Below are 15,082 nucleotides of genomic sequence, written 5' to 3'. Positions count from 1 at the left end.
AATTATTGAAAAAAGGGGTGGGAAAAGCTATAACGTTCGACATTTTTATGCAAGGTGAAAAGTTTATGCACATTTTTATTCATATATGCATAGGGTTGCATGGCGTCTAACATACCAGCTCCATTTCAAAATATCATTAAAGTTATGTATGCAAAAATGGCCTAATTTATGTACTTGCATATTCTTTTTATCTGTATAAAACAACTCAAATGATTAAACTTTCATTATACTTTAGAAAAGGGAACAGACTCACGAATTCATATAAATTTAGTTGAATAAAATTTTATCTTCTATCAACAAATATTAATAATGGAGATACCTGTGGATAATTCGCCAGAAAAAAAAATGAAGATAACAAGAAAAGCAAAAACGCTATACGGACTGATGAGAAACTCCAAGCAGGAGCTAATTACAAAGCCAGAAAATTAGGAAAATCTCATACAATGCCAGAGTTAAACACATGCAAATCCAGCAACGTACCGTAGTATCCCTTCTCAATTTCCTCCTCCTTTACTTGATGAAGAAGTAAGGTCTCAATAATCAGGTCTTCCCAATCAACTCCATCAACAAGCTTTCTTCTTCTCTTGAACTTTTTCTCAGAACAATCAGCACCCAAATCAGAATTCCATGGATGCATTATTCTATCTATACGCACCTTAGCAGCATTGATCTTCTCTCTTCTCATCTCACATTTCAAGCAGTTTGAAATAAAAGAAGGTGGCATGGATTCGAATCCGACATCCTTCTCGAGTAACTGTTTGAGCACAAGCTTTTTGCTCAATTCTGATTTTCCATTCCACCACTCACTACAATCCTGAAGATCGACCCTCTCGGAAGATTGCTCATACAACATGGACAAACATTCAGGTGAATAAAGCAGTTTGTTTGCATCCCTAGCACTTGGTCTTGTAGAGTGAATATTGTTTTGTGATATGCTACAATGAGAATCACTTGGGAGGTTTATGGAATCAGTCTTGTGTCCATTTTCATCGAGTTTTCTTAAACATTCACTAACCATCTCTGCCAAATTAGCCTCAGGACGATCTAGGTCTTTCCTTTTATCAACAGGTTTCAACATAGCCTTTGTCTCCAAATACTTAATTACAGATGGTGCATGTTTGACAATGTTTCTAGTGGTGATATCTCTTCCCCAAGGCAAAACTTGTGCCACTTCTACAAGTTTCTCTAAAAGCTCTTTGTATCGTGTTTTACAAGTGGAAACAACAGCATGAACTTCCTTGGCCAACTCGCTAATTCCAATTTCAACTTGATTCAATTCAGCGACCAGAACTAAAACAGCAACTACCAATGGAAGTGGCTTACGTCCGGTACTCAAAAACCACTTCATTGCACACTGTAACAAAAATATCCCCTGCTTGCGCATTCTGTCTACTTTGCTTCTGTCAATTCTAGCAAAAGATGGTGAAATCTTAAGGACCCTTTCCAATGAATGCACGATATCAAACTCTGGAAAATCTGATTTTTTCAAATCCATAAAATCAATAACTCGTTTAATCATCCTACCCAATTCGTAAACATCACATCCGGCTGCCCATGCCACTTCAGCCATAGACATTGGGCGATTATCCTTTCGCATCACTATATACACACATGCACCAATTAAAACCTGAAACCAATCACCTTGCCCAAATTCACCCTCTGTGATGGTAGAAATCATCGCTTTAATATCACTCATTTTTGAAGATATACCTAATCTAGAAGTTAATTCATCTATCAAACTTTGGGCTTGAAAGAATTTCCTTTCTTTGTAACTATATATAGTACCTGCACCAGAAGTTCCAACACGGATGAATGTTCCTTGTGGACCATTGATGCCACCAATATGGGCTTCAAACTGATCATATTCTTGAACAACACCACACAAGGAACATATCAAATCCCCAGACACATCATCCCTAACAAGAGAAGTTTTCCTACAACTTTTGCAGGAACGTGTGCTTGCCATAGTGTACCACAAATTTCAAAAGGGGAATTGTTTTCAAACGTATTGCTTCCAAGGAACTGTTTGGTGAGCGAAGTCAAGTTCTAACTTGAGAGAGGATACTGAACAAGCAGGGAAGCTACACTTTTTTACGCAAGACTCCACGTAATTCACTGGGAGACTAGCATGGAGATAGCAGCACTGCATTTAGTCAAACAAATAATAGGTTAATACAGTAATATGATTCGAAAACATTACATTCATGTTAATCTTCTTATGAAATTTGCTTAGCCCATCCACAACTAGTTGAACAAACTTATTTATAGAATTATAGAACAGCATTCCTTAAGATCTAAAATCCTATGTGTAAAATCATAAATCTTAGTTGTGCATATAAAACGAGAATCCTAAACATACCGCACACATACCAGAAAAAAATAATTTTTTTCTAAGTAGAAGATTTACTTGAAAATTCCGTGTTTATCAGGTAATTTATCATACCCACTGATGGTTGTTATAGAACAGCATTCCCACCATCCCCACCCCCAAAAATAAGAAATCTATTAGTAGCGTTGAATTTTTAAGGGGTCATTGCTTCCGTCTCACTGATGGTTGTTAGTTTGCTTAATTGCTGGTGGATTGAATTGCCATGATCTCTAATTTCACTTCAAGTTCCACTTGGAATCATGGGGGGAACTTTCATGATTTTCCCTTCCTTTTTTAGTCTGCTCAGCTTTATGCTTGGTTAGAAGACGTTTTCATTGCTCAAGCAACATCAATTGAAAATTCATTTGAAAACAACAATGGTAATTAAGTTGGTAAATGACAGTGAAGCTAGCTAGTTAGGCATGCCTAAGGTAATGCATATTTCCATTCATTTTGAAAGTCTTAAGTCTCAACACCTCATTCCAATTGCTTCTTCCAAGATGCTCGAAGAGCCTCAAACGATAACATGAAAGAGGTGGCCAAGATTACGTAACTATAAGTAGACCACAGCTAAAGATGCCCAATTCATGTACAGACTTATGACATGATAAATGTTTACTCTACTTGGAATCAAGTCTAATTTGGCTTTAGGACTTCTTTACCACGGTCATTGTCTTGCAATCTCCCAAACCTAACCTGAATGTAGTTGAAAGGGCCTGGGAGAAATTGTTTAACGTTGTGTTTTAAAAGGCTCTAAAAACTCAACCACATACAAACACTTAATATTATTGTGCTGCCAGCATAGGAACAGCAAATTTTATAGGACATGTAGTCATTATGACAAATGCCAAGTCTAGAAGGGTAGTTTTGAGTGCTATCAAACATTGAAAGCAAAATCCATCGATGTGACTAAAAAGGAAAAAAGAAATCATTAAAGATTAGGCTTAAATATATAATTAGCCTTTATTTCACCATCACAAGAGTTCTATTTAATCAATTCACCTCCTCATGCTGTCAACATGCATGAAACAGTAAGCTTTCCAAAGTCACCTTTAACACAGAAAGAAATAACAATGGTTCAACAATTGAGTATAATTATAAGACTCTTCAATGTGATTCTGAATTTCAAAAGAAGGTTCTTCAATTACCACATACCAGAAATAGTCCACTCTACGACCCAATAGTCCAGTCCAGCAGCTAAATATTTACTGTTGAAAATTGAAACAAGCATATACAGAGCGCATTTAACTAATCTTCTCACGAACACACAAGCACTTAGGATTAGTCAGTACTCAATTTAAAACACAAACACATTCAATATTCAACAAAAATCATAAAGTGAATTTAAAATTGGAGTCTGGAGAGAAGACGAACCTAAAGCCAAAGCCCAAAAGCACACAAACTCACGAAGAACAAAGTAGAAGGCTAACTGGGAGAGGGGAGGGCGCAGGGCACCGAAGTCAGGTTGAGATCTGATACGTTCGACGGCGAGAATCTGGAGCCATAAAAAGGACGCAACAACGAGAGGCAGAGATGCAGATACAGCCGCCAACGACGGCTACCGTCCAGAGGCAGAGGCGCAGAGATCGGGAGAACGTGGAAGTCGAACTTCGCAGGAGCGAAATTACAGAACGGGGTATTGAGTCTCATACAGAACGGGGATGAAGATCAAAGAAGGAGGATGAAGAAGAAGTCGAGGATAGAAGATGAAGATTGAAATAGGGGGATATATTCATTGAAGAAGGAAGAGGGGTGAAACTCTTATCTGTAAAATCGATTCTTCTCTTGAGATGAAAGAAGAACCGTTGTCTCCTCCTCCGATCTCAGGGCCGTTCTTCGTCGCTGGAATTTAAGAGAGTCGAACGGGAGAAACAAAAGATGAAGAAGCAGCCACCGGAGAGGGAGAGAGAGCAACGCCCTCGTACGGGGGGTGTTTACACCCTTAAAAAAACCAAAACCATGGTTTTAAGTCAAAACATGGTTTTAGTTTAAAATCATGGTTTTGAAAAAAACAAAAAATTTTTGCTTTTAGGGAAAAAAAAAGAGAGTGTGAAAACCTATAAGATATGTATCTTGTTGTTTTTTTTATAAATATATTTTTTTATAAATATATTTAATCTTATATCTTATAAATATATATACATATTAATTATTTATTAATTATATTATCGTATGAAACACTTCTTGGTAAATTGAAATTAAATGATTACTAATAAATATTATACTTGCTCTTTAATACAAGGTCTTGTTTGATTTTTATTTTGATCCTAAATATAAGACCTCCAATCCATTTTGTCTCTCATATTTATACATTTTTTTTAAGATAGTCTTTCTAACAATGATAGTTATAGCCAATATACTTAATTAGTAAATATATTTTAGAAAAGACAACATGTATTTATTACAAATAACTAACTTAATTTTTTTCTCAAATTTCTCAAATTAGTCAATTAGCTTTTATAATTAGGGCGGAGGGAGTATTTTGTTTTAAAAAAATCTTTTTATTAAAAAAAATCCGTTTAAAAATTTCTGAAGAGAACCAATTTTGAAGGCTACTAATATCATCTCTTTTTTCAATGTTATCTTTTTGAAGTGAGGTGGATGAGTTAGACGTGGATATAGTATATCCAATCGATTTGTTTTTGCCACTTATACTTTTTATTTTTTTATTTTTTAATATTAACTTTGAAGAGAGCTCATTGAATTAATTGTGAGATCACATCATATCTGCAGGATACATCTTAAAAATTTACTGTATTTTTAAAATTAATTTTTTATATATTTAATTTCATTCTTTTGATTTTTTTATTACTAATCATACCTGTATCTAAAATCATAAAAAATCACTTTATCACTTTATAATTTAATTTGTCAATTATTTCAAAGATTATAGTGTTTTTTGAAAATTTGATGTTTTATTCTTATATACATCATTACATATTTATGTAATATTATTTTTATCTAATTATTATATTAACAGTCCGATCAAACGGTCTAACCGATCTAACAGTTTGAATCATGACCCGTTAATCTTTTCAGTTTGACATCTGGTTTGGTTTTTAAAATATTGCTTGTAACGGAATATGATATGCGTGTGAGATGGAAATTTTTTTCAGAATTTCATGATATTTTTTAAAACCTTTCAAAACAAAAAACAAATAATCTTTTAAAAAATATCCCTATTTAGTTAAGGACATACTTAAATTTTTTTTTTTTTTAGATTTTGGTCCTTTTTTTTTGCAATTCCTTACTATAGTTACAAATTTAATTTTAAAATCATGAAATTAAAAGTTACATTTCAAATTAGTTTGATTTCAAATTTTTAATCGATAGACATATCTGTATATGTTTCATTATTTTCTTACTTTTGTATAATATGCTGCAGACTTATGGTAAAAACTTAAGATTAAATCTAAGTTCATATTTTAGAAGAAAAGAAATGATTTTAATAAAATTCAAGGGTGTAAATGTGATTTGGACGGACTCTTGAAGCAGTTGGAGAGGTTGATAGAAGAAAATATTTCTGCAAGTATTTATACTTTTTTTAAATTTAATACAAATGCCTTTTTTTTCCTCTTTTTTATTAAATCATTTAATTTTGTTCCATTAAAACCGTTAAGTTTTATAGCTTCGTTAACAGTACTAATAAAGCAAAATTGAATGATTTAATAAAACGAGAAGAAAACATGGGTACTGTGACAACCGCTCTTTCAAAACCATTTTAGATTAAATCCAACAATTTATTTGAATGATTAACCATGATAGAAAAGAAGAAACCTTAAAATTTTAAAATTGCTATCATGGTTAAAAGAAATAAACTTATATTACGAGCCACATTAATCGTTCACTTGGGCCTTGGACTTTCAAAGTCCAGAAATATCATTCAACCGTTAGCCCAAACCAAACTTACACTTTCAAACATACGAACTGATAAAACATTTTAATATAAGTCATAGAGCCCATTAGTGAAAAATCAACATTATCAAATCAGTGTAATACGCAAAGTCTAAAATGTCTCGGACCTCCTCACGGCCCTATCATACCAGATAGTAGTAATTAAAAGTATTATTTTACATCATGATGGTAGATGAGCCCTATGTGGCAATATATAACAAGTCAACACATAGAACAAAAGCAGGGAGGCTATACAAGCTATAACAGCACACTATGCCTCCGGAGCCTTCCCTGATGGGCCACCACCTGAACTATCGCCTGAAAATGTTAAACCACGGGGTGAGACAAATGCCTCAGTAACCAACTTTCCAACTCATCATACATACTAACACGTGCTCGTGAGGTGTCAAGTGGGACAGTTATAAATTCTCGAGAACTATAGATATATCCATAGAAATATAATTTCAATCATCCAAACCCTCACTATGGGGGCCAACACACAAGCCACATAAGTCTATCCCTCACTCTGGGGGATCAATCAACCATATGGGCCTATCCCTCACTTTGGGGGACGAATAAGAAGCCACAAAGGCCTATCCCTCACTATGGGGGACGAAAGAAGAAGCCAACCAATGTGCACCAATGGCGGCCTTACCACGTGGTAGGATAGGACTCAATTAAAATCCAAATAACAACCAATCATTCACAATATAATAAAAATGCCTCAATCTTTTCTCAGTATAATCCATAAGATATAAATCATATATCTTTTCCAAACTTCTCAATCACCATTCCAAAAATCCCACAAGACAATTTTCAAAGCTCAAAAGATATAACATATCTACTCAAGTTCCAAATATCAAATATTATTCTGAAAACAGCAAAATACTCACAAACAACATATTAGCACATATAACAAGTGGAAAGTGGTTACCTCTCGCCAAAGCAATACTAAGGATTACCACAAGGTCAATCCTTTGCTCAACCAATAATTAATCTACACAATTAATATAACCACATATTAATATAAACTAATTAATTAATTAATTAAACTTCTCCATATTATTTAAATTTTTACTCTAAATTCCCGCAACTCTCATAACCCAAAAATTATTAAGTATTTTAGCAACAATTTAAAATTTCTAACAACCCCAAATTATTTATTTACCACCTCCAAATTATTTACCTTAATAAAAAGGATTTTCAACAATTTCTAAATATAAAATTATCATATTATAAACTCTAAAAATCCTCATTTAAGTTTAAACCTCAAAATCAAACTATCAAAAATTCAATAATATTTCAAATATTTATAAATAAATAATCTAATCAAAACTTTAATGGTATAACTACCATATATATATTTCCATAAATAATAAACTTTTTAGCTACAATAATTATTTTAAAACCTCCAGTCACCCAATAAATAAAAATAAACCGATTAAAATCTTAATAATAGGTTAAACACCTCAATTAAATTATTCAACTTAATTTTAATCGGTAAAATATGATATAAATCATATATCACATATTTTTCAACTAGAAAAATCCATTTAAGCACTAAAACCAACAAATGGACCAATCCAAACCGATTAAAATCTCAATAATATATCAAACAATCCAAATAAATTATTTAACTTAAATTTAATCGGTAAAAATATAATATAAATCATATATAACAGATTTTTCAATTAGAAAAATTTATTTAAATACTAAAAACCAACAAATAGAGAAATCTAAACCGATTAAAATTAACAACTCATTTACTTCTAAATTTCTATAGTCATCTTTTGTCAAAACTCAATAGTTAAATCATATACAAGTCTCAAAATTTTCTCCAATCACTATAGTAATAACATAAATAGGAAGCTTAAAATATACAGGAAATATTTATAAAGAAAGTTTGATAAAAAGAAGTAGTTTTATGTACCTAAAATATCTTCAAAGCTTGCCCTCTGCTTCACCGGTATGCTCCTCTCTCTCACACACTCTTTGGCTCTCTCTCTCTTTTTTTTCTTCTTCTCTTTCTCTCTTTCTTCTTGCGTTTGCCGTGGGAGGAAAAATGAATTGTGGGGGGTATTTAACACCCCCACACAATTATTGGGGGAGGGGTTTTTTCAAACCCAAACCCCACGTTTTCCACCCCCTCCCCAATTTTCCACCCCCCCTTCAACTTTCCACCAAAATATCGGTGGAAAGTTGGACCTTTTCTTTTTTTTTTTTTAAATTATTATATTATATTATATTATATTATTTTTCAATTACTTTTTTTTTTAGGATATTACAGGTACCAAATTGAATATTGAAGAAAACAGAGGCATCTGCAAAATGGTTTTCTCAAGGTTGAAAAATACAGCAAAAGACACAGAATTCATGAATAATAAGCATGCCGATTCACCCAAAAAAAGAAAAAGGCATGCCGGGAAACTTATGCTATATTCTAAAATAAAATAGTAATAATAACTTTTGAATGTCTAAATTAGATTTCAATTGCTCAAAAAAATGTGCACTAACTTTTTTCTATTATGGTGGTGCAGGAGACCAAATCTGTACAAAACTCCATATGCTAAAGTTCCCATAAACCATAAGGAAAAGCTCTTTACTGATGTTCAGGTATTACTACTATCAAGTTTTTCCAAGCCTCAGATGTGGATTGTGGGGAAGCTGAGAAGTGATTGAGTCATATATAGCACTCATCTAAACGACATTTATGCAGCTGAAATGCAGGATTCACCCACGCTCCGCAGCTACACTGCATACCTGCCCAGTTGAAGTAACCCAAAAACCTGTTTGCATCCACTTCATGGGTTGGACAAGTACTGAGGTACAGTCCACTGGTTGCTTTTCTGTGTTCTCATTTCTCTTCCTCCATTTGAAACTTGCTTCTCCTTTTCCACGCTTACGGGAAACAATATTCTCATCTGAAGCTACAATTCTTCGGCATTTCTTACACCGGTAAATAAGGTGAGCCTATAATGTGGTCTTCGACTCAGAGCTAGCAGTTCCAGCCATTTGGATTCACTGATCAATGATGTAATGATGTAAATGTTTAATATTCTGCAAGTTTAAAAGCATATGAGAAGACATGGAACCTAATATAATTGTCCAATAGCCATTCATCCAGGCTTGGTTAAATAAATGAAGTTGAAAGGAAATAAGAGGTGAAAGAACACACACAACAAGTTAACATGTAGTGTCACACAAAAATTTCTCAGGATATAAAGATGGTGGTTCCTTCTTGGTTCATGCCCATTAATAATAGAAAAACTCACTATGAGACCATAAGAAAGGAATGTAATTAACAAAAAGTCCTACAACAAATGAGTAGCATGCATAATGACAAGTTCTAGTGTATCAACATGTTTATGCTACTTGTTATTAAGACAAGACCATACCCATTAATAATACGAAGTTCTGCGCACTTGAAAGTTAAACTTCTTGAGTAACCCGTAGTTCATTATGTTTTAATTTTACGCCCATGGCAAAAATGCCTTTACTTCAATTAACAAGGATGTAATCAGCATTCAGGATGATGCCAGTAACAAGAATTAGCACACACGCACATTGATCAGCCAATCATTGTCACTTTAGACACAAGTGACAGCAGATGTGAACTAGGCGTGACAATATAGAAAGTTGCAGAGACAATGAATGTTCATTTCAGCAACCAAAGCAAATTAAAAAAAAAAAAAACACACACACACACGTGCTCTCTCTACCAGAATTCTTACATCTGTTGAATTAGCAACGTGGGGTTCTCGAAACCAACGTGGTTATAGTAGCATCACATCTTCATCATTTGAGATCATATGCTTTGTTAGAGAACCATCCGATCCCACTAGAGGGGCTATTGACATATTGAACTTCTTCTGATGTCTCTAACTTACTCATATTTTCTTTTGTTGTAATTAGCCGATGATGCCCACGTTTTTTGGTTCGCATGCCCTTTGCAATTTCATTCTTTGATGGAATTTTCCCTTTTCTCCAAAACAGAAGCTTTCTCCATCAGACTGAAACAGGGAGTACTAGTTACCTGAAATCAAGTACACCTAAAACATGGTGCCATGCAGGGGAGACTGATGCCCCCAAGGTAGAATGTTCATTCAGATTGTCACTGTAGTTTCGCCTTTCATGAACAGGCCTGTCATCTCATCTTCTACCCCCTTCTCTCTCACAAGCTACGAGTCCAAACACATACAAAGACATATGAGCATTCTCATTCTTCATATTACACACATACAAGCTCTAAGTTGAACAAATCTAATGGTAGTTACTCACCAGTTTTACAACACCCCCCCCAAAAAAACAAAAGAGATGAATTCTTCGTGGTAAATTATCTTACATTGGAATAGAAGATGATGAATAGGGATGGGAATCCTAGGACTCTAACTGAACTTGGTTCACATATATTTCTATCGGAATCAACCAATAGATCCGCTGGAAAGCACAAGTTACATACAAAGGGCTTATTTAGCTAATACATGACCCTTGAGAGAAAATTCCAGACAAGCCAACAAGAAGTTAATTTTACACGAGGCAACAAGAAATCAATATGAACGCATTATGCATAGGGTCAATCAGGACTCGTAAAATTGTATTGTTCAACTATGTTTGTTGCCCTAACATTGTTTCCTACGTAAATTATACTCAGAAAACCAGAATAACACATAAACATTATTGCCTCCTTCGAATTTTTTTTCCCCGCGAATGCTTAGTTTCATGTTATTAGCAATCCCCAGCTTAATTTCATAGCAGAACGCAGAAGTTTCTAAACAAAGACAAGACGATTAAAAAGAAGAAGAAAATGACCAGCAGCAGCTCAATCCCCAGTTGTGAACACCGCCGATGCCACGCGAATGCCCGGTATCCTGTATGTTTTAGTCTGGAACATGAAGCTTCTCGGAATTCATATATTTACAGTTCTCTGTGCAAGGCCCGTGAGGTTCTTTGATTAGGCTGACCACAAATGACAGGTACTCATGTGCACGTTTGGATCTTTGATTTGGGGCTAGAAAAGGAAGCCCAATTAGTCAGTATGCATAAAGAGCCTCCCTTCGCATTAGCCTTTTTCCCCCCCTTTTTGGGAAACGTCGCACCAGTTTTCCTTTGTCGTTGGGGTCTTCGTTCTAGCATACGGAGGAAAGAGCATTGCTTCCATGAAGTGGCGGGAAAAAGGATTTGGGACAATGCTCTTTTTACCAGGTCATTTCAAGCGATTGCCAACTTGGAAGAACCTGATTAAACCCTAGCTACGAATCGAACAGCTGTACATTGCCCAGTTTGCCATCAACGCCCTGGAACAGGTGAGCGTTTTTTGCTGATTACTTTATTCATTTCCATAGAGCTGATTTTGATTTTTACTGTGAAAGGATTTGGGAACATTTCATAATGCCGCAAATTAAGAAATGTGTGTAATGCATTGATCCATAACCTGGTGGGTTGGGGGTGATTCCTTTATTTTTGAATCGTACACTGCAAAACTAATGCGTGAAAATTTTCAAACCATAAGAAAATGATCTAGAGTTAGGTTTACAATATTTCTTAGATTGATATATACTACCTCTGATTCTAATTATAAGAACTTGTTTACACATCTTATGTTAAAATCGAACTGTCTCTCGTACTATGCTCTGAAGATCTCTGAGACATCAACATCTCCTTGAAGCATCTCCACTACTCTGCTCATTGAGGGGCGATCACTTGGGCTCAGCTGTATGCAAGTAAAAGCAACTGTAATCATTTTCTGGGCTATCTTCTTCTCTTCTTCTGTGGCATTGCTTTTAAATATTGTTTCTTCAAACTGATCATGAACCCATTTCGCAAAGTAAGTCTGCCACGAATTCTGCACAACATCATAGTTCTTTCTTCTTCCTGCCATTTCCATCAGCATCATCCCAAAACTATAAACATCAGCCTTGTGTGAGATGCCTCCAATGTTTTTATACAGCAATTCAGGAGCCATGTATCCCATTGTGCCTCTAGCTGCAGTTAGAGACACAATACTTTTATCTGTTGGATATAGTTTTGCCAATCCAAAGTCTGAAATCTTGGGAGAAAAATTCTCATCAAGAAGAATATTGTGAGGTTTGATATCAAAGTGTAGGATTTGCTTGTCGCAACCTTGATGTAGGTACTCAATCCCACGAGCCACCCCTAAAGAAATCTCATTGATCTTCTCATAATTTATTGATGATTTTTCATGCTCAGAAAGTATGTATTTATCTAAAGATCCGTTTGGCATGAACTCATAAACAAGAGCTTGCTTTCTTCTCTCTGCACAAAATCCTATCAGTTGCACCACATTTACATGACGAATAGTTCCAATGGTGGAAACTTCATTGATGAAATCATGCCCATCCGTTGTTGACTTGCCTAATAGCTTAACAGCCGCATCACGCTTGCTTCGAAGCTTTCCTTTATATACAGAACCATAACCCCCTTCTCCTAACTTATGCTTGAAATTTTTTGTCATTCTTCTTATGTCAGAGTAAGAGTATTTGATGGGCACTAAATTGCTGTGACTTCGTAGGAAGTCCTCAATGTCATCATACTCAGATAAATGCCTCCTTCTCATTTTATATATTAGAAACCCCACAAAAATTGGGAATCCCAAAGCAAATTTTGCTGCAAACCAATAGGCAACTGCGGGCAAAAAAAGAGGGGAAAAAAATAACTGAGAAGAAAATGAAGCAACATAAAACAAAATTTCCAGAGAATTTCAATTAATTTCACTTGCATAAATGTCAGCGTTGTCGAATGTTTTCCCCTCCCAAACGTTGAAAGGGAAATTTCTTACTGATGGTAGTAAATGTTTAAACAATTTCATGAAGGGTTAGGCACTTTCTGATCCCCAACTTGTTTTTCTTTATTCTTGTGCATTTTTAACTTTTTGGTTGTTAACGTCTGGCTGAGTAACTGCATCCATCATAATTGAAGTTATATCTTGAATATGGTTGGGGTTTCCTAAAGAAGTAGTTCTCGTCGATATACTTTGTTTAGGTACCTTGAAGTTGGTATATGCATGGAACTCTGTGTTGGGGTCCCCAAAATGAGGACTTCCCATTAAATTTTTTATGCTGTGGCTGGGGGTGCCAAAGGATAATTTCCATTACTAACTGCATGTTCGATATATGATAGATATTAGATAGAATTGGATTTAAGCTATAGATCCCTTATTGGCAATCCTAAATGGGGCAATTCCCACATATCAATAGGATTCGTTCCTGGTAGAAAGGAGATTTGTGGTCGCTTAAGCAAGAACTCTTGAGTTCAAGTCCATGTAAAAGTAAGAAACGCCTTTGGGTGAGCTACTCTTGATTGAGCTTGATAATACCCTAATCTGACCCGGTCAAATAACCACGTGAAAAAATGGACGATTCCTATTGATTCTTATGCGAATGTACAGTTGAGATTCTCAAAAGGGATAATTTGCTGTGTAATTGCTATTACGTAGGTAGTGTAAATAGGAGTGATAAAGTTAGCTAGAAAGATGATTGTGTGTTAATTGAGAGATACTGAGTTTATAAATAGGATATATGCCTACTTTGTATTCATATTATGATTTGTAAACATCAGTGAAGTAACTCAGTGCATCTCTCAGTTTCTCTGTTTGCTATTACTTTCGCCTCTCCATTTGTTTCTGTTCGTCTCTCAACTCTCTCTCCTTCCCTCTCTTTCCTCCTTTCTCCTGTTAGAGTTACAAAGTCTCGTCAGTTCCTCATTTATATACCTGGAGTTGGGCTTTAATAAAACCATAATTTACTTTTGAATGTTAAATGCAAGTGATGAATTGCATTCTTTATCTGACATCAAACAATTTGGAATAGATAAATGGTCAGAAGAAAAACTAATACCACAGTCCATAGGATCAATAACAATAGGGATGTAACAAAAGGAGGGGAAAATGCTATAGCTGTAACTGAGGAAATTATGAGTACCTGATAAAAGGGAAACTACATGGACTTACTGGAAATTGGTGAGATTACATGGATTGAGGGGTTAATTTAAAACTAAAAGATTTATAAATAGAAGGGAAAACTTATTGAGGTACCTATACTATAGGACCTATGGAATTAAACATGAACATTAGCTAACTTGAGATATTTTTAGTCTCTACATAAGGATTAATGATGTTATAGAGTTAAATTTAGTTAAGACAAAAAACATAGGTTAAATTGAAATTGAGAGATTACTCAATATGAATAGAATGCTGAGACCTGATTACGTAGTGATCACAGCATGAGAGTAAGAATTCATTGCATCCTAAGTAAACTAGATTCACACGTTTATATTTATATGTCTAAACTGATAAGACTTGTCTTTTTAATGTCCTTGTAAGATGAACACTTAAAAATTTGTTTCTTGGATCTTAAAGTGGTTACTTACTCCTTCTCGATCCTAATATAAGAGCTTAAACATGTTTTATTTGTTTTACCAGAAAGGAAATTTTTTTTATCCACACCACAATTGGTCGGTTCACAAAGTTTCGGCCATCTACCGAAGCCTAACTCACAAGTACCTCCCATCTCTCTCATAAAGGAGGTGTGGGTTCTATGTTACATGTTGTTAAAATAGGGATAGATGCGATGGGTGTCTGGTTCCCTCCCCTAGAGAGAGAGAGGTGTGCGTTAAATTGTCTAAACAAATGGGGGAAAAAAGAACTAGAAAATTTTCTGGCAAGGAGAAAACCTTGATTGGCACATACCTGTATCCAAGTACCTCCAAGAGAAGTCTGCATTGTCAAAATTCAGATTAAAAATATAATTAATTTCAGTATGTTAATCATGACAATAATTGCTTTTCTTCATTAGAATACCGAGA

The 15,082-nt window shown here is 34.7% G+C and overlaps 2 protein-coding genes and 1 long non-coding RNA gene across 3 annotated transcripts; all 3 read right to left on the bottom strand.

Moving 5' to 3' along the window:
• Positions 1 to 436: 436 nt before the first annotated feature.
• LOC114713756 (plant-specific TFIIB-related protein PTF2-like) lies at positions 437 to 1,966 on the bottom strand. The gene has a single exon (XM_028898435.1). The coding sequence runs from the start codon at positions 1,964 to 1,966 to the stop codon at positions 437 to 439; it is 1,530 nt and encodes a 509-aa protein (XP_028754268.1).
• Positions 1,967 to 2,129: 163 nt separating this feature from the next.
• Positions 2,130 to 3,806, bottom strand: LOC114713764 (uncharacterized). Its single transcript, XR_003737382.1, has 4 exons — positions 3,743 to 3,806; positions 3,524 to 3,576; positions 3,371 to 3,418; positions 2,130 to 2,143 (listed from the first exon to the last, which is right to left on the bottom strand). It is a non-coding gene; the product is annotated as an uncharacterized LOC114713764 (long non-coding RNA).
• Positions 3,807 to 11,737: 7,931 nt separating this feature from the next.
• LOC114713765 (rust resistance kinase Lr10-like) lies at positions 11,738 to 13,325 on the bottom strand. Its single transcript, XM_028898442.1, has 2 exons — positions 13,253 to 13,325; positions 11,738 to 12,904 (listed from the first exon to the last, which is right to left on the bottom strand). The coding sequence occupies exons 1-2, from the start codon at positions 13,323 to 13,325 to the stop codon at positions 11,886 to 11,888; spliced, it is 1,092 nt and encodes a 363-aa protein (XP_028754275.1). The 3' UTR covers positions 11,738 to 11,885.
• Positions 13,326 to 15,082: the final 1,757 nt, after the last annotated feature.

This window comes from Neltuma alba, unplaced genomic scaffold, assembly GCF_004799145.2.
Source record: "Neltuma alba isolate B1F8T4 unplaced genomic scaffold, ASM479914v2 tig00011460_pilon, whole genome shotgun sequence".
NCBI classification, from domain to species: domain Eukaryota; kingdom Viridiplantae; phylum Streptophyta; class Magnoliopsida; order Fabales; family Fabaceae; genus Neltuma; species Neltuma alba.
Note: the sequence above shows the minus strand (reverse complement) of the source record. Positions and strands in the feature narration are given on the sequence as shown.